The sequence below is a fragment of the Apium graveolens genome, chromosome 6, assembly GCF_009905375.1.
Source record: "Apium graveolens cultivar Ventura chromosome 6, ASM990537v1, whole genome shotgun sequence".
NCBI classification, from domain to species: Eukaryota; Viridiplantae; Streptophyta; class Magnoliopsida; order Apiales; family Apiaceae; genus Apium; species Apium graveolens.
In genome coordinates this window covers 37,077,010-37,101,398 of record NC_133652.1, presented here as the reverse complement: position 1 = coordinate 37,101,398, position 24,389 = coordinate 37,077,010, and the positions used below count along the sequence as shown (strand labels likewise).

The 24,389-nt window shown below is 38.4% G+C and overlaps 1 protein-coding gene across 1 annotated transcript; it reads right to left on the bottom strand.

Moving 5' to 3' along the window:
• Positions 1 to 334: 334 nt before the first annotated feature.
• On the bottom strand, positions 335 to 24,389 carry LOC141664907 (derlin-2.2). The gene is given in 8 exon segments (XM_074470867.1): positions 335 to 556; positions 743 to 904; positions 9,592 to 9,645; positions 10,301 to 10,384; positions 10,486 to 10,700; positions 23,848 to 23,947; positions 24,274 to 24,317; positions 24,320 to 24,389. Coding segments are annotated over 8 exon segments (951 nt in total).

The window sequence follows — 24,389 nt, the reverse complement described above, 5'->3', positions numbered from 1 at the left end:
TATTTATCAGTTTGGGCTGGGTTTGGTTTCTGAATTGGGCTGAGTCACTTTGTAAGGGAGTTTAGTCAGATTCATTGAACCTGGACACTTAACAAATAACTTTGTAACTGATAATATATTTAAATTAAAATTAAATCTGAAATAATGTGAGGGATTAATGAATAAGATGTTATAATTTTATTTTAAATTCAAATTATCAGTTTTGTTTATCTATTAATTGTACAGTTTAATTTTGATATTGAATGGGGTGGCAGTTTCACTTAGTCCCTACTATAAATAGAGGACTAAGGTTCTGAGTTTTTTTGCACCACACCCTACATTCTTCTTCTCCTCTCTATACTCTCTGCTCTCCCATATTCAGATAGCAATTTTCCGGCGAAGTGAGGTTCCAGTCGAGGTCGAGCTTTCGAGGTGCTGTAAACTCAAAACTCGGAGCTATTTTATCCTGGAGGAGTTGTTGCATAGCATCCCAACGCAGCCAGGTGGGGGCAACTATCTCTTCAAGAGCAGTCAGGACTTCGAGCAAGGCCTGGCGACTCAGCTGTTTCATTACTTTCTGCATTTTACCAGTTGCACATCACCGTTTTCTGTTCTTTCTTTAAGTGTTAAAGCTATGGTTACTGGTACGCACTCTTACTTTTCTTTGTTCTTACAGTTTCTGACTTGCATGTTGTTTACCTACATGTTTTGCTTTGTTAAATGTTATCTTGGCCTTGCCTTGCTAAATTCAATATAGAATTGCCTTTATGTTGTTGTAATAGTTAGTATTATATCCAACAACAACTACTACTGGATCATCTGCAAAAAGTGATCTGATGAAGGAGGGAGTTTTCAGTGGCCGACGCACAGTCATCTTTGGATATACGTCTTTAAGAAAGTAGTAAGCATGGCCAACGATCATGCCCTGAATCACTGATGAATATAAGTGAACCGCATTATATTAAAAGAGAATGAACTAGAGTTTTAGAATGGATATATAATAGACAAATAAATCACCCGCATAATACACAAGGCCCTCATTCTAAGCTACTACTGATCTGCCTAATTTAAGGAAGTCTTTTACACAACTATGATATTACTCTGGAATATCATTGATAAGCCTCGTATATTGTTTAACAAATAAGACTAATCTTTTTTAGGAGGAACTTTCGTTTTTAATTAGCCAACCCCTTCAAATGGGGTTAGACCTATATATTTATAGGGAATCCCAAATGGGCTTTTCTTTACAATGTGGGCTTCGTGGGCCTATTAATTAAGTGTTACATTATTATTTCTCTAAGTCTTCTCGGGCCCATCTTCGTAGGTCCAACATTTGTCCCCCTCCTAGTTCATGCAATATCTTTAGATTTGCATTTTTCCACTTCTAAGTTTTTGTACTTCGATCTTCCGGGTTCACGTGGGTACCTAAATGAAGTTAGGTCCTGGATAGGATTAAAAAATAAAAAACGAAAGGGACACAAAACAATAAAAGATAAGTAATTGTAAATTAAAGAAAAGAGAAATGGATATTTTTGCTTTTATTTGTTTGTTATTTTTTAGGACATATATATAGCTGCCTGTGTGTTTTTTCTTTTAAAATTTATTTTGAGCTTCTTTGTAGATTGGCGGGCTAGACTCTTCGGCTTCCTCCCAGGTTATCAAAAAGGAGTTAACCGCATTTCCATGTTCTCCGTTCACAATCTCCCCTGTAAGTTTTCTCCTTTCTCTTTTGCAATATCTCTTTTTCCTATTTAGGTTTTCTACTTGCGTGTGTCCTTCGTAATATTCGTAGTTTGTTAAGTTGAGATGGCCGAGTTTCCTTCATCATTGTCTTCGCATTCTGCTTCTAATCGAGATCCTGGGAAGAGACCCTTAGAGGAAGGTGATGAAGAATCTGCCTTGAATTTGGATAATTTGGAAATTCCGAATTTAGCTCAATGTGGGTCCTTTGATTTTTTGGCGGGTGATGACTTTTTAAAAGGTATTCCCAACAGTCCTCTTCCCTATCCTCCACTGAGCCCTCGTACTTTAGATTTTAGGAATAGGGTTGTGGAGGAGAGTCTTCGATTGGGTAGAGTCGAGTTCGAGGGTAAGTCTAGTTTGAATTACCTCAGCTATTATATAACCAAGGATCCTCCCGTTAGTAAGCTAAAGACCTATATCGATTTGTCTAATGGGTATCAGTATCGGGTACCAACTGCAGATGAAAGAGTTTGGATGATATCGGAGTTCGGGATGCATAGCATAACGATGATTATGTTCCAGTTTGGTCTTCGATTGTCGATGCATCCTTTCTTCTTGATGATGTTTGAGGCCATCGGGTGAGGGCTTGGTCAGTTAACGCCTAACTCCATTGCTCAGCTTAGCGGATTTGTGGCATTGTGCTGTGACAAGGGTTGACTTCAGACTCTGAAATTGTTTTTTCAATATATGGTGTTCGTTACCACGACGGGAAGGTGTACTTCGACTCTCGACATAAGAGGATGAAGATTGTTAGCGTTAGGTCTTCGAATTCTGGTTATCATGCCCAGTGTTTGTATGTTGGGGGCCTGACTTGGTGTTTGTGAAACCAAGTGGAAAGGTTGATCTTAAACAATTTGGAGAAGCATGATACGGCGTATCTAGATTTGAAAGATTTTAGCTTTTTGGAAATGCACGACTATAAGGGGGATGTTTTTTTTGTTGTCTTTATCTATTCCCTTTCTTTCTTTTCTCTCTCTTTTTTTATATATGGTGCAGCTGATCTATTTTTATTCCGTGTTTCAGTGGCGGGGGCTTCTTTGAAAAGAATTTTTGGACAAAGGGGTTCGAGAGGAAATGGACAAAGCTATGATGCTTTTGTTACAGCGTGCTATGAGGAAGCCTATTGATGCTACTACCAACCACTCTGTTTCTATAGAATTGCTTGATGATCAGGGAAATAAGGTGGTTGAGGATCATGATAAGATTGTGTCAGATGTTGTTCCGGATGAGACTAGCCTTCGAAAGCGTCCTCAACGCGAGGAAGATGAAAGGACTATTGGTGATCAGAATGTTATGGTTGGAGGTTTGAATAAGACATTGATGATTGTGGGTAACCGAGTGTTGATGGTGAACACTGTCGACCCCTGATCTAAGAAGGAAGCTGACAGGTTCATAGGTCCCCTAGTTCACCACCTTCGACACCCGATAGGGGCCTTTCCACGTTGGTTTAAATTTTCCTGAAATGGTGGGCTGCGATGCAGCGGAATCTCTGACGACAAGGTCGTCGACCTTAAGACACTTAGGTTTGACCTTTTTGTTGAAGTACCTTGCGGTTTTTTCTTGCTGCACAATCATCCGAATTCGGGATTCCTCCCTTATTTCTTCAAGTAGGTCGTTGTGAAGGCGCAAACCCTCAAGTGAGAGAGTGGGATCGAACACCTCGACCCGTGGGGAGATTAAGCTTACCTCGACAGGTAGGACAACGTCCACGTCGTATGCGAGGCGGAATGGGGTTTCGCCTGTTATGCTTCGAGGAGTTGTCCTGTAGGACCATAACACATTTGGGAGTTCATCAACCCAACAACGGGGTATTTCCTCAATTCGTTTCTTCAGACCTTGCAGAATGGTTTTGTTTGTTACTTCTGCGAGCCCATTAGCTTGGGGATATGCTACAGATGCCTTGATATGTTGGATCTTTAGATCTTCCAGAGCCTTCTCGAATTGAGCTTCCACAAACTGTGTGCCGTTATCGGAAACCAGAATTCTAGGAACTCCAAAGCGAAAGACGATATGCTCCATGAAAAATTCTATCATCTCTTTTTCTCGAATCTTGGAAAGGGGCTTTGCCTCGACCCATTTGGTTACATAATCAACAGTGACTACGATGTATTGGCATTGATTTCTGGATTTTGGGAAGGGGCCTACAATATCTATTCCCCATTGGAAAAAAGGACACGGGATGAGGACCCAATTTAGCTCGGTCGTGGGTCAACAGCTTACGTTCCCGTGGAACTGACATGCTTGGCATTTTTTGACATAATCTTCACAATCTTTTCGGACTGTGGGCCAGTATAGTCCCTGTTTAATCACTTTAAGGGCTAGGTTCTTCCCACCGAGGTGCTCGCCGCAGATGCCAGTGTATATCTCAATAATTGCTTGAAGGGCTTCCTCTGGAGCCAAGCAACGATGAAGTGGTTCAGAAAGAGCACGTCGATATAATGATGAGCCAATAACGCAATAGTTTCTAGCTTTAAATATGAGTGCACGAGCCTCAGTCTTGTGTTCATGAAGTTTATCGTTGATGATATAGTCGAGGAGAGGTTGATGTCAGTCGAAGCTACTCTGAATTTGATTGACGGATGTTTCATTGATGGAAGGAACTGCTAAGACATCGACATATATTGGGCTGGGATTAACGGGTTAATTGGATGACGCCAATTTGGCAAGAGAGTCAGCCCACTGGTTTTCCTCTCTGTCGATATTCGACATTCTCCATGAAGAGAATTTCTTAAGTAGCTCATGTGTTCGTGCTAGGTATTGGTCCATCCTTTCATTGTGTGCCTTGAAGTCACCGCTTATTTGCTTAAAGACTAACTGAGAATCCCCGAATATGTCGATTACCTCAGCCTCGAGGTCTGCCGTGAGCTTTAGTCCTGCGATGAGTGCCTCGTATTAGGCCACATTATTTGTGGCGGAAAACCCGAATTTGAGAGCTTGCTGGATTTTGAATCCCTCTTGACTGATTAATATTATCCCTGCTCCCCCGGAGTCGGATGTCGAAGATCCATCCATGAATAACAGCCATGGACCCAACTGGTCATCATCAGATTTTCGTGCCCTGGTCTTAAACTGGAATTCAGCGACAAAATCTGAGAGAACTTGAGCCTTGATCGCTGTTTGAGGCTTGTACTCGATGTAGAATTGGCTTAACTCGATCGTCCAGGCTGCAAGTCTGCCCATTATGTCGGGCTTGTGTAGGATTCATTTCAGAGGTTGATTTGTGAGGACATGGATCTCCCTCGCTCGAAAGTAGTGTCATAGTTTCCGGATTACAACCACGAGGGCATATACGAGTTTTTCAACTTATGGATATCTTATTTTTGCGTCACGAAGTGAATGACTAATATAGTATACAGGGACGTCTTTTCCTTCATCGACACGGACCAATACAACCGCAACTGTTTCATCAGAGGCAGAGAGATATACTCGTAACGGCTCGCCAGCTAAGGGCCGAGTGAGGATTGGCGGGTTTGTCAAAAAAAATTTAACTCAGAGAAATTCTTGTCACAGTCGTCGTTCCATTCAAAATGTGAGGATTTGGAAGCTTTCTTCATTGCAGAGAAGAAGGGAATGCACCTTTTTGAAGATTGGGGAATGAACCTTCGAAGCGCAGCTATACATCCGGTTAGCTTTTGTACATCTTTGACATATTTTGGATTTTCCATTTCCAAAATTGCCTTTGTCTGAGCTGGGTCTGCCTCGATCCCCTTTTGGGTAACCAAGAATCCTAGGAACTTACCCGTCGTAACACCGAACGAACACTTGGCCGGGATTAGCCGCATATTGTTGGTTCTCGCATTTTCAAATGTTTCGGGGAGGTCGGACACGTGATCAGAGGAGACCTTCGATTTTGTAATCATTTCATCGACATATATCAACATGTTCCTTCCTATTTGCGAGGCGAATATCTTATCCATCATCTGTTGATATGTAGTCCCCGCATTGATTAAACCAAAAGGCATTACCCTGTACCCGAAGACTCCCCTGTGTGTGATAAACGCAGTTTGTTGCCAATCTTGGGAATCCATCTTAATTTGATTACACCCGGAAAAGGCGTCCATAAAAGAGAGTAGTTCATTTCCCGCGGTAGCGTCTATGAGCTGGTCGATGTTCGGCACAGGTAGAAATCCTTGAGGAACGCCTTATTGACATCAAAGTAATCAATGCACATTCTCCACTTTCCGTTGCTTTTCTTGACCAAGACCACGTTCGATATCCATGTGGGAAATTACACTGGTTCAATGAAACCGGCCTCGAGGAGCCTGTCGACCTCTTGGTCGATGGCGGCCCTTTTCTCGACAGAAAAAGTTCGGTGCTTTTGTCGTACGGGTCTGACACTTTTACTGATGTGGAGTGAATGTCGTTCCACGACCTCTGGGATTCCGGGCATATCTCTTGGGTTCCAGAGAAAATGTCAGAGAATTCTCGGATGAGATTCGTGATTTCTCTCTTGAGTACTTCAGGAAGATTTTGCCAATTCTTATAGTTTTATCAGGATTTCCTTCGAATACTTCTATATCCTCGGTTTCTTCGATAGGAGAGCATGAGTTGCTCGTGGGTGTATCGACTAGTTCCCTTGGGTCGATATCAAGTACTTGGTTGACCTCTAGATACTCGTCTGTTTTTTTCCTTGGGGAGACAATGGTTAAATAGAATTGTCTAGCTATTGCTTGATCACCCACCATTTCTCCTATACCAAAGTCTATAGGGAATTTCATTTTCAAATGGGAGGTGGAAGTTATAGCCCGTAGGGCGGTGATCGTTGTTCGGCCTAATGTGGCGTTGAAGCTAGAGGATGCGCTGATCACATGAAACTTGACCATCTTCCAAATTTGGCACGGAGGAGAGCTGAAAAGAACAGACATGTCGACAGTTCCTACCACGTGTACTTCGTTCCCAGTGAACCCATATAACGGGGTTCGAGAATTCTCAAGGCGTCGATCACCGAGGTCCATTCGAGAGAAGGCATGGTGATACAATACGTCAATGGAGCTGCCGTTATCGACCAACATTTTTTTAACTGTGTTGTTTCCTACTCGAGTTGTGATGACAAGGGCGTCCTGATGGCCCTCGATGAGACCGGGGCGGTAATCATCGTCTGAGAAGGAAATGACAGGAGAAGGGTTCGCTAGAGGGCGTTTAGCTGTCGATGGATTGTCATTAAAAACTTCTCGGGCATAAATTTTTTGGGAGTTGTGAGACAGCCCTCCAGCAGCTATGCCACCAAAGATAATGTCAATTACCCGATCTTCTTCATCCCATCGGTGTCGTCTAGGAGAATCTTCTTGTCATACATAATGCATAAGCTACCCTCGACGGATTTTACCTTCGATGAGGTTACTGAGTTGAAAACATTGTTCAGTCGTGTGGCCTCGGAGGACGACCCGGTTTCATGGGTCTCGGTGGATGATAATCCGGCTCTGTTTTCAAGACTGCTAAAATGGTCGTTTTTTCAGTGTTAAGCTTGGTGAATTCTTTCTCTGGTCGACTGCGGGGCTGCCAATCCTTTTCTCTCCTATCTCTTGGGGGGCGGTCGACCATATGACTTGGTGGCGACCGGCGGCGCTCTTGACGTTTCTCACGCGCGGGAGATCGGGGACTGTAGCTGCGGCATCACTCGTATCTAGAGGAGCGCTTAGGAGACTGGATGCAGCTCACCGCCTCTTGGAGCATCATGCGATGTTCTATGATTTGAAATGCTGCTTGCAAGGTTTTTGGTCTTTTCTCAAAGATTTCTTCTAGGAGCAATCCATGGCGGGATTTATCAATACCTGTTGTCAGGAAGTTGACTGCTATTTGTTCAATTAGATCTGGAATCTATGCTATTTCTTCTCTGAATCGGGTTAGGAAGCTTCAGAGACTTTCTCCTGAACGCTGGTGCATTATCATTAGGGAAGCTGTGACTTTTATTCCTTTGTAGTTGTTGGAGAAATGAGCCTGGAATTTACTTTTTAGCATGGTCCATGAATCGATAGATGGTGGTGGTAGATTGTTATACCATCTGAAGGCTGTACCTTGGAGACATGTGGAGAAAAACTGGCACCGGGCGATTTCGGAATGGCCGAAGAAGGCCATGCGGCCATCAAAAGTATTGAGAAATGCCAATGGGTCCGATGATCCGTCAAAGTGATCGAGGGCCGACATTTTTAACGTTCGGTGGATTCGTGCTTTTTCAAGAACTAGGAACAAAGGACTCTCATTGAAAGTTTTAAATCCCGATTGATTACACATTAAGGCACGTATTTGTGCCATTTCCTCTTGCATTTTGGCAAATTTCTCATGGGAAATAGACTATGTGCACTCATTTTACTGGGGAACATCGACATTCGGCGTGGTTGCGAGTACGTCGATTCTGCTGATGGCTCATATTCGTATTCGACATCATCATCTTCATCGTAGAGTTCATCGTCTTGCTCTTGATTTCTAATCGACGCTTGGTGAAGTTCCCTGCGAAGGCGATGAATTTCCCTCTGTCGTTCGAGCTTGTCTTGGAGCATTGCAGTCTCGCGCTCGAGAAGCTCAAGCTCTTTATCAGAAGGAGATAAATCTTCCAGACCTTCATCACTTTGGGCTTTCAATCTTTCGATCTTCTCGAGATGGAGACGCATGTCGCTTGAAAGCACCTTTTTGCCCTTGGTTGTTCTCAATCGCTGGTCAGATTTAAATTTTCTCTTCTTATCCCGAAGATCTGAGTTCGTTAAGTTTAATGTCTGATCTTGCGAAGCTCCTTCCGGGGGAGGAAACAAACATTTCGGCTTTAAAGTCGATTGTTTGGGTGGCTCTTGGTCACCGCGATCTTTAAGTTCGGTGGCGATCCCTGCCGTTTGCTCCTTCACCTGAGTTGGTCCAGCGGTTTCCGGATCAATCTCTTCTACAATCATTTCTTGGTTGGATTTTTAGAAAAAAGCCCCTCCTTATAACGCCAAATGATAAGCCTCGTATATTGTTTAACACATAAGACTTATCTTTTTTATGAGGAACTTTCTTTTTTCAATTAGCTAACCCCTTCAAATGGGGTTAGACCTATATATTTATAGGGAATCCCACATGGGCTTCTTTACAATGTGGGCTTCTTGGGCCTATTAATTAAGTGTTACATTATTATTTCTCTAAGTCTTCTCGGGCCCATCTTCGTAGGTCCAACAATCAAAATCTAACTTTTCTTTTTGCACCAAAGATCACCGAGAATAAATTGTGAAGGATACAATGTTCTTCAGCAGTGATAGCAAGTTATAAAAGATGGTGCATGATCTATTGCTATATACTGATACGTTTCATCATAGGCCCACGTAAATCTTTTTTTGTCAGGAATTGGTGAGTTCCTGAACAGTTTTGAAGTTGTTTTGGGGGTTTTTTGATTATAAAAGCAAATAACAGGCTAGATAACATAGAATTAGGTGAGATTACAACATAAATGAGATGAGAAACAGATCAGAGTATAGATGAGAAAAAAATGCTTGTAAAACAAGCTAGAATTCAGAGAGGTTGGTGGAATGATATTCCATTTCCATATATTCAAGAGAATGAGAAACACTGACCATTACAAGTATTTATAGAACTAACTCTAAACAGTACTATGCAACTAACAGAACAATATGGAAATGACTAACCTGCCCTTCCTAAGACAACAACACTATATTGACCATACTATTACTATACTATCTAGGCTATAATCAGCTATTCTGACAATTTCACACAAGGAAGAAAACAAAACTAGTTCATGACGATCTCCGGTTACAGTGGCTTTCAGTTAAATTGCAACAGGAAAATTTCACACATCTTCGACATTGTAGGTTCAACTCCTAAACCTGAAGCAGTGGACCATATACTACAAATATGCATCAGATATATAGCATGTGATTAACTTACCAGCAAGTCAACCCAGACACTGGCACCAACAAGGACAGAGAATCCTAAAAGAACCTGCAGCAAAGAGCGTATGTATAATGGCTTTTCAAAGCGTAGTCAGGATAAAATTCATGATTAGAGCTAAATAGCTTACTGGGAACCAATTAATGATGAGCAAAAAATTCTACCTAACACCATTATCGTTATGGAGTATCTCGATAAGTATTTCAAACGGGAAATAGGGAGTTTTCTGTTTGCTGAACTCCTAAACAAAAACAGAAAGCAAGCTTATTTGTCTAATACTCTACGTTGCGCGAATAGAGAGAAGGATTAGTTTTTCTACCTAGTTAACATGTGCTAGAACCCCCAATCTACCAAGTCACAATATTTATTGCCCAGGACCTGTTGTCTAGTACTTTATACAACTTTTAAGACACTATTTCTTCATCAATCGATAGACATCTGACAGTCATAATATATGAACCATTTGACAAAGCATCACTACTTTGGAAAGGAAATACAAAAATGATGCATCGTCTATTTTGGAACAAAATAATTGACGACCTTGGATGATTTATTGACCTAAAAACCTTTTGATTGGGGGAAATACACAGCTTGCTGAAAACTGCCAAAGGAATATAAGCTACATGGTTATGAAAAAAACTGCAAATTAAGATATTTAGTTCTAGTTCATTAGGACCATAGATGGAGTATACAGAGCAACACTAACCCATGGAAGGTAAGCTGTTGTGAAAGTAAAGAGGCCCAAGAAACTCATATGGATAAATGGATTTTGTTTGCTCCATACATAAACCTGCATTTTAAAAAGTAATTATGAAAAATATTGTGCATAAGAAATGATACGACTAAGATGTACATTACATGTAAAAACTGCAGCCTAAGTGGCTAACTAACCATCATGAATGTTAGTGAATTGCTAAGAAATATAATCTTTGCAAAAGACTCTGACACATAAGGTATCATCCCCCCAACAAGAACAATACCTGTTAAGACAGTGGCACCAGAAAAGAGCATGTAAAAAAAATCCGCAGTCCTTCCCCTCAAAGAGTTCTCTTCAAGAAATTTGCAATATCGAACAAGAAAGAACATGTGGAATAGAAAGGCCAGGTCTGATCATATGAAATCAAACATGTAATATCCGGGATATTTCGTGTAATTATTTTTGTTAATAAATAATTAATATATGTGTTAAGTATCCATTCCGTGAATTAATTGTTACGTGTTAAATGTGTTTGGATGTTTAAAAATATTATTAATTGGGTATTTTAATTTTTATATGTCCAAAATAAAATATAGATAATTGTCATATCTTCCTAATTATTTTTATGTTGATTTATGGATTTATAAGGATCATATGAAAATTATAAAATCTTTTTCCGAGTATTTAAAATCTATTTTATAAAAACGGGAACCAACCAACGTCATCCGTTGTTGCGTTTCTGGAACCCGAAACTCTTCCGAGAACTCCTTCCTAACCTAATTGTAATATTCCGAGCATATTCCATGTTTCGGCTTTTTCGATCCAGCGTACGGTTTGTCATGCGCGGGTGCTGGCGCAACATTTTCGATACAATATTCGTTTCGGTAAATTAATAAAACTCGTATTTTCGATAAACGGGAGCTTTTTATTAAACTATCCCAATTATCAACTCGTAGTACGTGTAACCAGGCGCTGAGACCAAGACCGCAGTACAAATTGTACTGATTTGGATAACTGTCCCGAAAACCGATACCGGTTGGATCAGTTTTTATAAATAAACGTACCGTTTTATATCCGGAATGATCCAACGAAATACTAATTTTCCGTAATTATAAATAGCCTTTTCCCGTATTTTATTTCGTATCAAAATCATTTGCAGACAGATAATTATATAATTTTCCAGAGAACAATCTTAAAATTCATATAAATTTTCCAAGAATCAAACCAACTTTTGGAGGTGTTATTGATCTTTGTTTGGAAAGCTCGAGTAACCGATTTGAAGGTCTAGAAGAGCTCTATCAGATTCTGTGATCCATACACCTGCAGAAATCAAGGTTTATTTTTTATATTTTTATTTATTTTCGAATTAATTTCACTAAAAATATGAATTTTTGTTCGGATGATTGTGATTTGATGATTGCATGTTGTAGAGCTTGTTTTCCTGATGATTTTGATATATTATACGTCTGATTTGGAGTTCAATAAAATGTTCAAAATTGAGTTTGATTTTCGAATTCTGAAATTAGGGTTTATAACTCGTATGAATATTTTCAATTGAAATTTGGGGTTTTTGATTTAGGGGATATTTGCAATCGATTGATATATAGCTCGTTAACAGAGGATGTCTGAATCGAAGGGAGTTGTTTTTTGAAAATTCCCGATATTTGCCGGAAACCGGCGATGTTCTTGGTCATTTTCCGGCCAGAACAACGATGATTAATGTGTTTTGATTGCATGAACAAGTTCCTGGTGCTGTGTAGTTTTGATCTGGAGGTGTTGGTGGGGTGAAGACGCCGGGATCGTCTTCTCCGGCGAGACAGAACATTTTTCGACGACCCCCCTGTAAATTGCAGTTTAGTACCTGTAGTTTTAAAAACGATGAAGTTCAGTCCCTGAACTTTCCAGAACTTGCAAATTTTGGATTCCTGTTTTAAAAATATTCAAAAATCATATTTCTTATTTATTTTTATTATAAAAATTCAATTTTAATTTCTGAAAATTGAAGAAATTATTATTTTAATTCCGAAAATTATTTTTAATTCAAAAATAAATGTGAATTAATTAGTTAATTAATTTCAGTTAATTTTTAATTGATTAATTGGTCAATTAATTCGAAAATTAATTGATTAATTGATTTAATTAATTATTAATTGATTTAATTAATTATTAATTGATTTTAATTAATTATTTAATTAGATTTAATTATCTAAAAATGATTTAAAAATTCCAAAAAATAGTTTCGAGCTTTAAAATATTAATCTAAATTATTTTCAAGGCTCGATAATTATTATAAAATTGTTTTTAAGCCAGATTTGGCCAACTGAACCCTATTTATTACGCCGAAATCGATCTAACGACCCGTTTTAATTCCGAAAAAATGTTTTAAAAATTATTTTAAGTACCCGAAAGCCTATTTATGACCCGAGACTTCTTTATAAATGAGATACCATTGATTATGTGACGTGTTATGTGTTATATATGACTTGTTGGTTGATTGTCGGTCTGTATATTTGATGTTTACATGTTTATTGCGTAACTTTCAATCCGTTAATCGGATTTGGGTAAAACAAAGGGTAAATAGGAGTATGTGTTGAATAGAATCATATAAGTTGAATATTGATAGATGCTTATTGTATATGAGCAGAAGAGGCAAGACGTAGGAAAGGGAAACAGGTAGTTGAGGAGTAAGACGAATTGTGATTGGAAGTGAGTGCAGTGTAGTAAGCTAATACCAGGCAATTGTTCTGAACTTTCTCGAGATATTGTCGTGATTGATATTCCTGTTTTATATTGCAAGTGCTTTGAAGCACTGAACCCTAACCATGAATCCAGCTATTGATCTTGAGCCGTAAACCTGATTCTTTCCAGACCATTGATTGTTATATACCCAGATATGAACCACAGATATACGATACTACTCCACAAATATATACAAACTAAATACCATATACCGAATCGAGTTACCTACATACTCAAACCACTGTATTTTTTGCTTTGAAAGACCAAATCCTTGAAACCCTGAAATATTGATTCATTGTTATCCAATTCTTTCATTACCTAGCATCCAAACTTAGAAAATGCTCTTTTGATCCTTATGCAGATTAAAACCATTTCATTATGGAACGTCAAATGTTGTTAATGATTCTGGTTATTGTTTATTATTGCTTATTTTGTTATTATGTTAGAATTGGATTGTTTTTATAAAATTATGGACCAGATTCGTGGTCAGACCATATAATGGTCAAGTTAGGCCAATGTGTGCCTTGGATCCAGTAGTTAGAGCAGTGCTGTGTGCTTTGCTCGGGGTTAGTACGTGACTGATCAGCAACCTAACCTTGGTTTTTAACATGAAAATATAATATCCAATTCTAAATCATAATCCATTGTTCACTTGATATCATAACCATGTTCACCTGATGATCATTATTCTCAGTTTTGTCATTGTGACTTGCTGAGCTAGTTAGCTCATTTGTGCGATATTGTTTCTGTTCTTTTCCAGTTAAGAAGGAACCGGTTGGTACCGAGGATCCCCAGTCCATCGCGAGAGCTAGGGGTTCAGGTTGATTGAGCTGAGCTAGTAGGCTTCTTTTGGGATAATTTAAGTCTGTAAAAGTTTGTAATAATGTTTAATACTCAGTTCTGAGTTTGGAATAGTTGGGATTTGAACGTTTGTAATATAAGTAGGTGTGTTGGCTTGTGTGCATACTTTAACCTGTTGCGATCCATGGTAGTTGGTAAGTAGGGTCACTGCATATTATTATTATCTTTATTATTGTTATAAGCAGGCCAAGTAAGGTGTGTGTGTGGACCCCAAACTTCTGACCCGGGTTTGGAGGGCGCCACAGGTTTGGTATCAGAGCTATAGGTTATAAGCCACTGACACAAGCCTAGGTTGACGGGAATGGGTAGAGGGTTAGGATTAGAAGTAAGGAATAGAAAGATAGAACGTCGAGAGGTTGAGTGCTTCGGTATAACAGGTATTAGTGTAATTCGCGTCATGGTTCAAGATTCTTATATTGCGATATGATTTCAGATAGCAGTGATGGCCGACTCTTTTATTCCCGTATCAGCTGATCACTCAGAGCCTTCAGTTGGAGTACCGTCTTCGGATCCACGTCCTGTTGTTCCACCAGTGTTGGCTATACTACCCCACCTGTGCTGCAGCCCATACCACTGCAGGCTATTCCACCCCCAGGCATGAGGCCACCTATCAGAGGACCTCCACCAGCTGATTCAGGTTCTACTGGGCATTCAGTTGTGAGTGCCCCAATCCAGTCTACCTTACCCCCAGTTCCTTACTACCGGTATGAGGCTCTTCTATTGGAGCGTGATTCCTTGTTGGCCCAGATCAGAGAGTTACAGCTTATCATTAGGACTACTGATGTTGATCGTGGTGTGAGGGAACTTCGACAGGAGATTCATGTGACACGGAGGGTTCTTGAGGCTAGGCTACATGGAGCTACACTACCTGGCAGAGGCCCTGATGCACTGATGGGTTGGGCTACTGAGGTGGTGGAGGATTTTGAGAGGCTGGCAGGACCAGAATTTCCTTGGAGTTGAGTTAGAGATCCATAGGTGCTGAGCAGTATTCTGATGGTTGTATAGTATGTACAGTAGTATGTAGTGTGTATCAGTAGACTTTTGAGTTGTATTTATAGACTAGCTATGCTGACTAGTGAGTAGGTTGTTGTACCCTTTTGCTTTTACTTTCGAAGCGTTTTTACGCTTGTACTACCTAAAACTTTTGATCTATATATATCAGTACCTTTTTCCTTTCCAGCACTGTCATTTACTTTATTGAACCTGTTTTACTTTACCTTATTTATTGCACCAGTTATACCCCTGTGATACCATGTACCCTGTTTTTCATAACTGTTTATATTCTGTAAAGAAGCATGCAATTTACTTAGTTATAACTGTTTTCAAAAAGGAGATATTTTTGTTTTACAAAACTTTTCTTTTCTACAAAGAATTTGGTTTAAAAGCTAAATAAGTTGTTTGATTCTTTACAGAAAAATGCCTCCTAGAAGAAATACCCGCACCAGCACCCAGAATGAAGAAACCAACAACAATAACAACCAAGATAATACAAATCCAAATGTGAACCCAGGACCCATAGACCCAGCAATAGCCTAGATTCTTCAAATCTTGGCACAACAAATAGTTCACCTGGCACAACAATAACAAAGATAGACCAATCCCCAGGTAACTTTTAAAACTTTTCAGGCAATAAACCCACCAGAATTCAAGGGTTCTTTAGAGCCGATTGAAGCAAATTTTTGGTTAAAGGAAATAGAGAAGGCATTTGCCTTAGTGAAAGTAAAGGAAGATCAGAAGGTTGAGTTTGCAAGTTACTATCTGAAGAATGAGGCCACCTATTGGTGGGAGATGGTAAAGACATTAGAAGGTACAGATGTTATTACTTGGGAAAGGTTTAAGGAATTGTTTTTAGAAAAGTATTTTTCTCAGTTTGTCCAGGATCAGATGGAGTTGAAGTTTTTAGAATTAAAGCAAGGGAACATGTCGGTGACAGATTATGAGAGTAAGTTTGAGGAATTGTCAAGGTATGTGCCGTCATATGTGGATATTGACAGGAAGAAGGCTAAAATATTCCAGCAAGGTTTGAAACCATGGATCAGAGGGAAGGTAGCCATTTTTGAATTGGATACCTATGCAGGAGTGGTACAGAAGGCTATGATTGCAGAGACAGAGAGGGAGATGTTCCAGAAGGAAAAGGAAAGCAAGAAAAGGAAATTTGAAGGGAATGAAGGTCAGTCACAACCAGGGAAGTTTCCAAATTTTAAGAAGGGCAAGTTTCAGCCAGGGAGGAATTTTAATTTCAGGAGACAAAATGCAAGCGACGGAGGCCAAGGCAACCGTCCAGTTAATGCGAATCAGCCGAATCAGTTGAGATTAACTTTTCCAGATTGTCAAGTATGTGGGAAGAAGCATGGGGGAGTTTGTAATAAGTTGAATGTAGTTTGTTTCAAGCGCAACCAGAAAGGGCACTATTCGAGGGAGTGCCGAAATCAGCCAGCTAGAGAGTCAGCAAATAAGGATCAGCCTATCCGGAATCCAGCAGTGAAGGTTCCAGCCATTGGATTTATGTGCTTTAAATGTGGGAAACCAGGACATATAGCCAGGGATTGCAAGACACCAGCCCCAGTCAGTAATGCATTAAGGATTATGGGATCTACCCCATCAGTGAATAAGACTTCAAGGGCTAGAGTTTTTGACATGTCTGTGAAGAATGCTATCCAGGATACGGATGTCGTGGCAGGTACGCTTACTGTGAATTCTTTATGTGCCAAAGTATTAATAGATTCGGGAGCAACTCGATCGTTTGTTTCACAAGATTTTGTTAGTAAGTTAAATTGTCCAGTTGAGTATTTAAATGAAATAATGACTGTGGAATTGGCAAATCAAGAACGAATATCTGTTAATCAAGTTTATGGGAATTGTGAGATTGAGATTTCTGGTAGTAAATTTTGCGTAGATTTGATACCATTTAAGTTAGGGGAGTTTGACGTTATATTAGGGATGGATTGGTTATCTAAGCACAATGCCTAGATAGATTGTCGAAATAAGAAGGTAATGGTGAAAACGCCAGACAAAAGAATAGTAACGTTCAAGGGCCAGAAGCAGGTAAAGAAGTTCTTAACAATGATTCAAGCCAAGAAGTTACTACGGCAAGGATGCGAGCATTTCGTGGCATATGTGATTGACTAGAGTCAGGAGCCAACAAACCTTGAAGATATTCCAGTAGTGAATAAATTTCCAGACGTGTTTCCCAACGAGTTACCAGGAGTTCCTCCAGATAGAGAAATTGAGTTTGCAATCGACTTAGCACCTGGAACAGAACCAGTATCCAAGGCCCCGTATAGGATGGAGCCTGTTGAGATGAAAGAGCTAGCAAAGCAATTGCAAGAGCTGTTAGAAAAATGAGTAATCAGACCCAGTGTATCCCCGTGGGGAGCCCCGGTATTATTTGTCAAGAAGAAAGATGAAAACATGAGATTATGTATCGACTATAGGGAGCTCAACAAGCTTACAATCAAGAACAAGTATCCGTTACCCAGAATTGACGATTTGTTTGATCAATTGAAGGGAGCCAAATTTTTCTCCAAAATTGACTTAAGATCGGGATATCATCAACTGAAGATCAAGCCAGAAGATATACTAAAGACAGCTTTTAGAACAAGGTATGGACATTACGAATTTCTAGTAATGTCTTTTGGATTGACCAATGCCCCGACAATGTTTATGGACCTGATGAATAGAATTTTTAAGGAATAATTGGACAAGTTCGTTATTGTGTTTATAGACGATATTTTAATTTATTCAAAAACGGAAGAGGATCATGCAGAACATTTGAGAAAAACTTTGGAAATTTTAAGGAAAAAGAAGTTATATGCTAAATTCTCGAAGTGTGAGTTTTGGCTACAGGAAGTTCAGTTCTTAGGACATATAGTCAGTAATGAAGGGATTAAAGTGGACCCAGCAAAGATCGAGGCAATTACAAATTGGGAAAGACCGAGAACACCCAGTGAGGTAAGAAGTTTCTTGGGATTAGCCGAATATTATCGTCGATTCGTTCAAAAAAATTTCAAGGATTGCAACATCATTGACAAAGCTTACACGGAAGAATGAAAAGTTTATATGGAACAACAAGTGCGAAGAAAGTTTTCAGGAATTAAAGCGAAGATTAATCACGACACCTGTTTTGTCACTTCCAGACGATCAAGGGAATTTTGTGATTTATAGCGATGCTTCTCACAAAGGACTAGGATGTGTTCTAATGCAGCACGATAAAGTGATTGCGTATGCATCAAGGCAATTGAAACCACACGAACAGAAGTATCCTACTCATGATTTGGAGCTAGCAGCCATAGTTTTCGCTTTAAAGATTTGGAGACATTATCTGTATGGAGAAAAGTACGAGATTTTCACGGATCACAAAAGCTTAAAGTACATATTCACACAGAAGGAACTTAATATGAGGCAAAGGAGATGGTTAGAATTGATCAAGGATTACGACTGCTCGATTAATTATCATCCCGGTAAAGCGAACGTTGTAGCAGACGCGTTAAGTCGGAAGGAAAAGTTAAATGTGTTATCAGTACCTGAAGAGATATATAAGGAATTTCAGAAACTGGAATTAGAGATTAAAGTTTGCAGGCCTAATGAAGCAAAAGTGTATAGTATGACTTTTCAGCCGGAGCTGCTGGAGAAAATAAAGAGGTGTCAGGAAGATGTAATGGATCAAGATATAAATCATTTGGTAGGTGAGGAATTGTGTACGCAGAAGGATGATCAAGGTATTCTTAGGTTTTCTTCAAGAATTTGGATTCCACCGGTGACGGAGCTGAAGAATGAAATTTTACAGGAAGCTCATAATTCAAGGTATTCAATCCATCCAGGAAGTACCAAGATGTACAGAGATTTAAAAGAGAATTATTGGTGGCCAGATATGAAGAGGGAAATTGTGGAATGGGTTAGCAAATGTTATACATGTCAAAGAGTTAAAGCCGAACATCAAAGACCAAGTGGATTGCTACAGCCATTAGAGATTCCAGAGTGGAAGTGGGAACATATTTCCATGGATTTCATAGTTGGATTACCAAGGACAAGGGCTAATCATGATGCCATTTGGGTTATAGTGGATAGACTTACCAAGTCAGCTCATTTTCTGCCTATAAATGAAAGATTTTCACTCGACAAGTTGGTCCATATGTACCTGAAGGAAATTGTAGTTCGTCATGGAGTTCCTGTGTCTATCGTATCTGATCGAGACCCAAGGTTTAATTCAAGATTTTGGAAAAGTTTTCAAGAATGTTTGGGAACGAGATTAAATATGAGTACGGTTTATCACCCCCAGACGGACCGCCAAAGTGAAAGAACGATCCAGACAATCGAGGACATGTTGCGTGTTTGCGCTATTGATTTCAAAGGAAGTTGGGACGAGCATTTACCCCTGGTAGAGTTTGCTTATAACAACAGTTATCATGCCAGTATTGGGATGCCACCCTATGAAGCCCTTTATGGACGTAAATGTAGATCTCCAGTACATTGGGACGAAGTAGGAGAACGCAAAATACTTGGACCTGAATTGGTGCAGCAGACAAAGGAAGTTGTTGAAGTAATCCAGAAAAGATTGATAGCAGCACAAGACCGTCAAAGGAAATATGCAGACCAGTCAAGGAAAGACATGGAATTTGAAGAAGGAAACTTGGTACTACTGAAAGTATCACCGTGGAAAGGACTAACGAGATTTGGAAAGAAAGGAAAGCTGAGCCCAAGATATGTCGGACCTTTTGAGATTCTAAAGCGCGTTGGCAAAGTAGCTTACGAGTTGGCGTTACCTCCGCACATGGAGCACATTCACAATGTTTTTCACGTATCAATGCTTAAGAAATATAATCCAGACTCCAGGCATGTAATAGAATATGAGCCAATAGAGCTTCAGGCAGATTTATCATATGTAGAGAGTCTGATAGAGATCTTAGAGAAAAGAGAGAAGGAATCGAGGAATAAAGTGGTAAAGCTAGTAAGAGTATTATGGAAAAACCCAAAGGTTGAAGAGTCAACCTGGGAGTTAGAAAGTGATATGAGAGAAAAGTACCCTCATTTGTTTTCTTAGGAGATTCTGAGGACAGAATCTTTTTAAGGGGGGAAGGATGTAATATCCGGGATATATCGTGTAATTATTTTTGTTAATAAATAATTAATATATGTGTTCAGTATCCATTCCGTGAATTAATTGTTAAGTGTTAAATGTGTTTGGATGTTTAAAAATATTATTAATTGATTATTTTAATTTTTATATGTCCAAAATAAAATATAGATAATTGTCATATCTTCCTAATTATTTTTATGTTGATTTATGGATTTATAAGGATCATATGAAAATTATAAAATCTTTTTCCGAGTATTTAAAATCTATTTTATAAAAACGGGAACCAACCGACGTCATCCGTTGTTGCGTTTCTGGAACCCGAAACTCTTCCGAGAACTCCTTCCATGTTTCGACTTTTTCGATCCGGTGTACGGTTTGTCCTGCGCGGGTCCCGGCGTAACATTTTCGATACAATATTCGTTTCGGTAAATCAATAAAACTCGTATTTTCGATAAACGGGAGCTTTTTATTAAACTATCCCAATTATCACCTCGTAGTACGTGTAACCAGGCGCTGAGACCAAGACCGCAGTATAAATTGTACTGATTTGGATAACTGTCCCGAAAACCGATACCGGTTGAATCAGTTTTTATAAATAAACGTACCGTTTTATATCCGGAATGATCCAACGAGATACTAATTTTCCGTAATTATAAATAGCCTTTTCCCGTATTTTATTTCGTATCAAAATCATTTGCAGACAGATAATTATATAATTTTCCAGAGAAAAATCTTATATTCATATAATTTTCCAAGAATCAAACCAACTTTTGGAGGTGTTATTGATCTTTGTTTGGAAAGCTCGAGTAACCGATTTGAAGGTCTAGAAGAGCTCTATCAGATTCTGTGATCCATACACCTGCAGAAATCAAGGTTTATTTTCTATATTTTTATTTATTTTCGAATTAATTTCACTAAAAATATGAATTTTTGTTCGGATGATTGTTTGTATGATTTGATGATTGCATGTTGTAGAGCTTGTTTTCCTGATGATTTTGATATATTATACGTCTAATTTGGAGTTCAATAACATGTTCAAAATTGAGTTTGATTTTCGAATTCTGAAATTAGGGTTTATAACCCGTATGAATGTTTTCAATTGAAATTTGGGGCTATTTGATTTAGGGGTTATTAGCTGTTGATTTATAGTGGATTATGTTCCTTATGAAATTTGCAATCGATTGACATATAGCTCGTTAACAGAGGATGTCTGAATCGAAGGGAGTTGTGTTTTGAAAATTCCCGATATTCGCCGGAAACCGGCGATGTTCTTGGTCATTTTCCGGCCAGAACAGCGATGATAAATGTGTTTTGATTGCATGAACAAGTTCCTGGTGCTGTGTAGTTTTGATCTGGAGGTGTTGGTGGGGTGAGGACGCCGGGATTGTCTTCTCCGGCGAGACAGAACGTTTTTCGGTGACCCCCCCTGTAAATTGCAGTTTAGTACCTGTAGTTTTAAAAACGATGAAGTTCAGTCCCTGAACTTTCCAGAACTTGCAAATTTTGGATTCCTGTTTTAAAAATATTCAAAAATCATATTTCTTATTTTTTTTTATTATAAAAATTCGATTTTAATTTCTGAAAATTCCAGAAATTATTATTTTAATTCCGAAAATTATTTTTAATTCAAAAATAAATCTGAATTAATTAGTTAATTAATTTCAGTTAATTTTTAATTGATTAATTGGTCAATTAATTCGAAAATTAATTGATTAATTGATTTAATTAATTATTAATTGATTTTAATTAATTATTTAATTAGATTTAATTATCTAAAAATGATTTAAAAATTTCGAAAAATAGTTTCGAGCTTTAAAATATTAATCTAAATTATTTTCAAGGCTCGATAATTATTATAAAATTGTTTTGAAGCCAGATTTGACCAACTGAACCCTATTTATTACGCCGAAATCGATCCAACGACCCGTTTTAATTCCGAAAAAATGTTTTAAAAATCATTTTAAGTACCCGAAGGCCTATTTATGACCCCAGACTTCTTTATAAATGAGATACCATTGATTATGTGACGTGTTATGTGTTATATGTGACTTGTTGGTTGATTGTCGGTCTGTATATTCGATGTTTACATGTTTATTGCGTAATTTTCAATCCGTTAATCGGATTTGGGTAAAACGAAGGGTAAATAGGAGTATGTGTTGAATAGAATAATATAAGTTGAATATTGATAGATGCTTATGGTATGTGAGCAGAAGAGGCAAGACGTAGGAAAGAGAAACAGGTAGTTGAGGAGTAAGACGAATTGTGATTGGAAGTGAGTGCAGTGTAGTAAGCTAATACCTGGCAAGTGTTCTGAACTTTCTCGAGATATTGTCGTGATTGATATTCCTGTTTTATATTGCAAGTGCTTTGAAGCACTGAACCCTAACCATGAATCCAGCTATTGATCTTGAGCCGTAAACCTGATTCTTTCCAGACCATTGATTGTTGTATACCCAGATATGAACCACAAATATACGATACTACTCCATAAATACATACAAACTAAATACCATACACTGAATCGAGTTACCTAGATACTCAAACCATTGTATTTTATGCTTTGAAAGACCAAATCCTTGAAACCCTGAAACATTGATTCATTGTTATCCAATTCTTTCATTACCTAGCATCCAAACTTAGAAAATGCTCTTTTGATCCTTATGCAGATTAAAACCATTTCATTATGGAACGTCAAATGTTGTTAATGATTCTGGTTATTGTTTATTATTGCTTATTATGTTATTATGTTAGAATTGGATAATTTTTATAAAATTGTGGACCAGATTCGTGGTCAGACCATATAATGGTCAAGTTAGGCCAATGTGTGCCTTGGATCCAGTAGTTAGAGCAGTGCTGTGTGCTTTGCTCGGGGTTAGTACGTGACTGATCAATAGCCTAACCTTGGTTTTTAACATGAAAATATAATATCCAATTCTAAATCATAATCCATTGTTCACTAGATATCATAACCATGTTCACCTGATGATCATTATTCTCAGTTTTGTCATTGTGACTTGTTGAGCTAGTTAGCTCATTTGTGCGATATTGTTTCTGTTCTTTTCCAGTTAAGAAGGAACCGGTTGGTACCGAGGATCCCCAGTCCAGCGCGAGAGCTAGGGGTTCAGGTTGATTGAACTGAGATAGTAGGCTTCTTTTGGGATAATTTAAGTATGTAAAAGTTTGTAATAATGTTTGATACTCAGTTCTGAGTTTGGAATAGTTGGGATTTGAACGTTTGTAATATAAGTAGGTGTGTTGGCTTGTGTGCATACTTTAACCTGTTGAGATTCATGGTAGTTGGTAAGTAGGGTCACTGCATATTATTATTATCTTTATTGTTATAAGCAGGTCAAATAAGGTGTGTGTGTGGACCCCAAACTTCTGACCCGGGTTTGGAGGGCGCCACAAAACAGGATATAAATAGTAAATGAGTAATAATAAGCCATAAAGTTGTTACACACAAGGCAGGACTTGAAAAATACATCTATAGGGGCAAATGCCTTCTTCAAAATAATGTCTTCAACACTAGAAGTCTAGAACACACTTTCTATTGACAAAACAGTGTTACACTGATTGGTCTGTATATATAAACTATTCTCATAAACTTATAAAGGACATGTGAATTATACTCCAAAACATGCTTAATTTTGTTTACATACACCCATATGAAATAATGCTCCCTGCATACCTAATTCAATATTCTCAAAATTGCATCAGATCTAGAGGTCCTAATTTACTAATTGCAAAACTACTATACCCGAATAGTGTTTAGAGTTGCCACTCAAAAATTAAACCGTAAGTAAACAATGAACAAGACATGTTGATCCCACAGAAATAATTGAGCAAGTTAAAGAGAGACTAAAACAAGTTAAAGGAATACCCATCTTGCGGAAGTACAGGAAATTGGTAACCAGGCGCCAGAATTGATAGTGTTTTACAACAAGCCTAGGATTCAAGTATAAATTATACGGCGAAATAATCTGCAAATGAAACATAAAAAGGATACATAAATAGTAGTACATAATTATTTATGAAAACTTCGATTCTTACTTAAAAAACCAATAGAATTTTTTTAAGCCCCGACTAGCATCAAAATATTGACGATATTTCATTTTAGTCCCGACAAAATGCTACCACCAACTAAATAAGAAATTAACAGAAACCCATGTGAAGAATGGTGATAGAATAATACCCAGTTCAAGTAAACCATAAAATCTAAATGATCAAACAAAACCCATATCTAGAATGTACAAGTAAAACTAGAAAATATAAATGATCAAGAACAGACACAAATATATAATTATACAAACGAGATGGTGCATAGTTGAAGAGAGCAAGCAATGGTAGTAAAATAGCAGCAGTGAGATAGGAACGAGTGATGATTGGCATTTGTTTGTACCATTCCTCTACAGCTTCATCCAT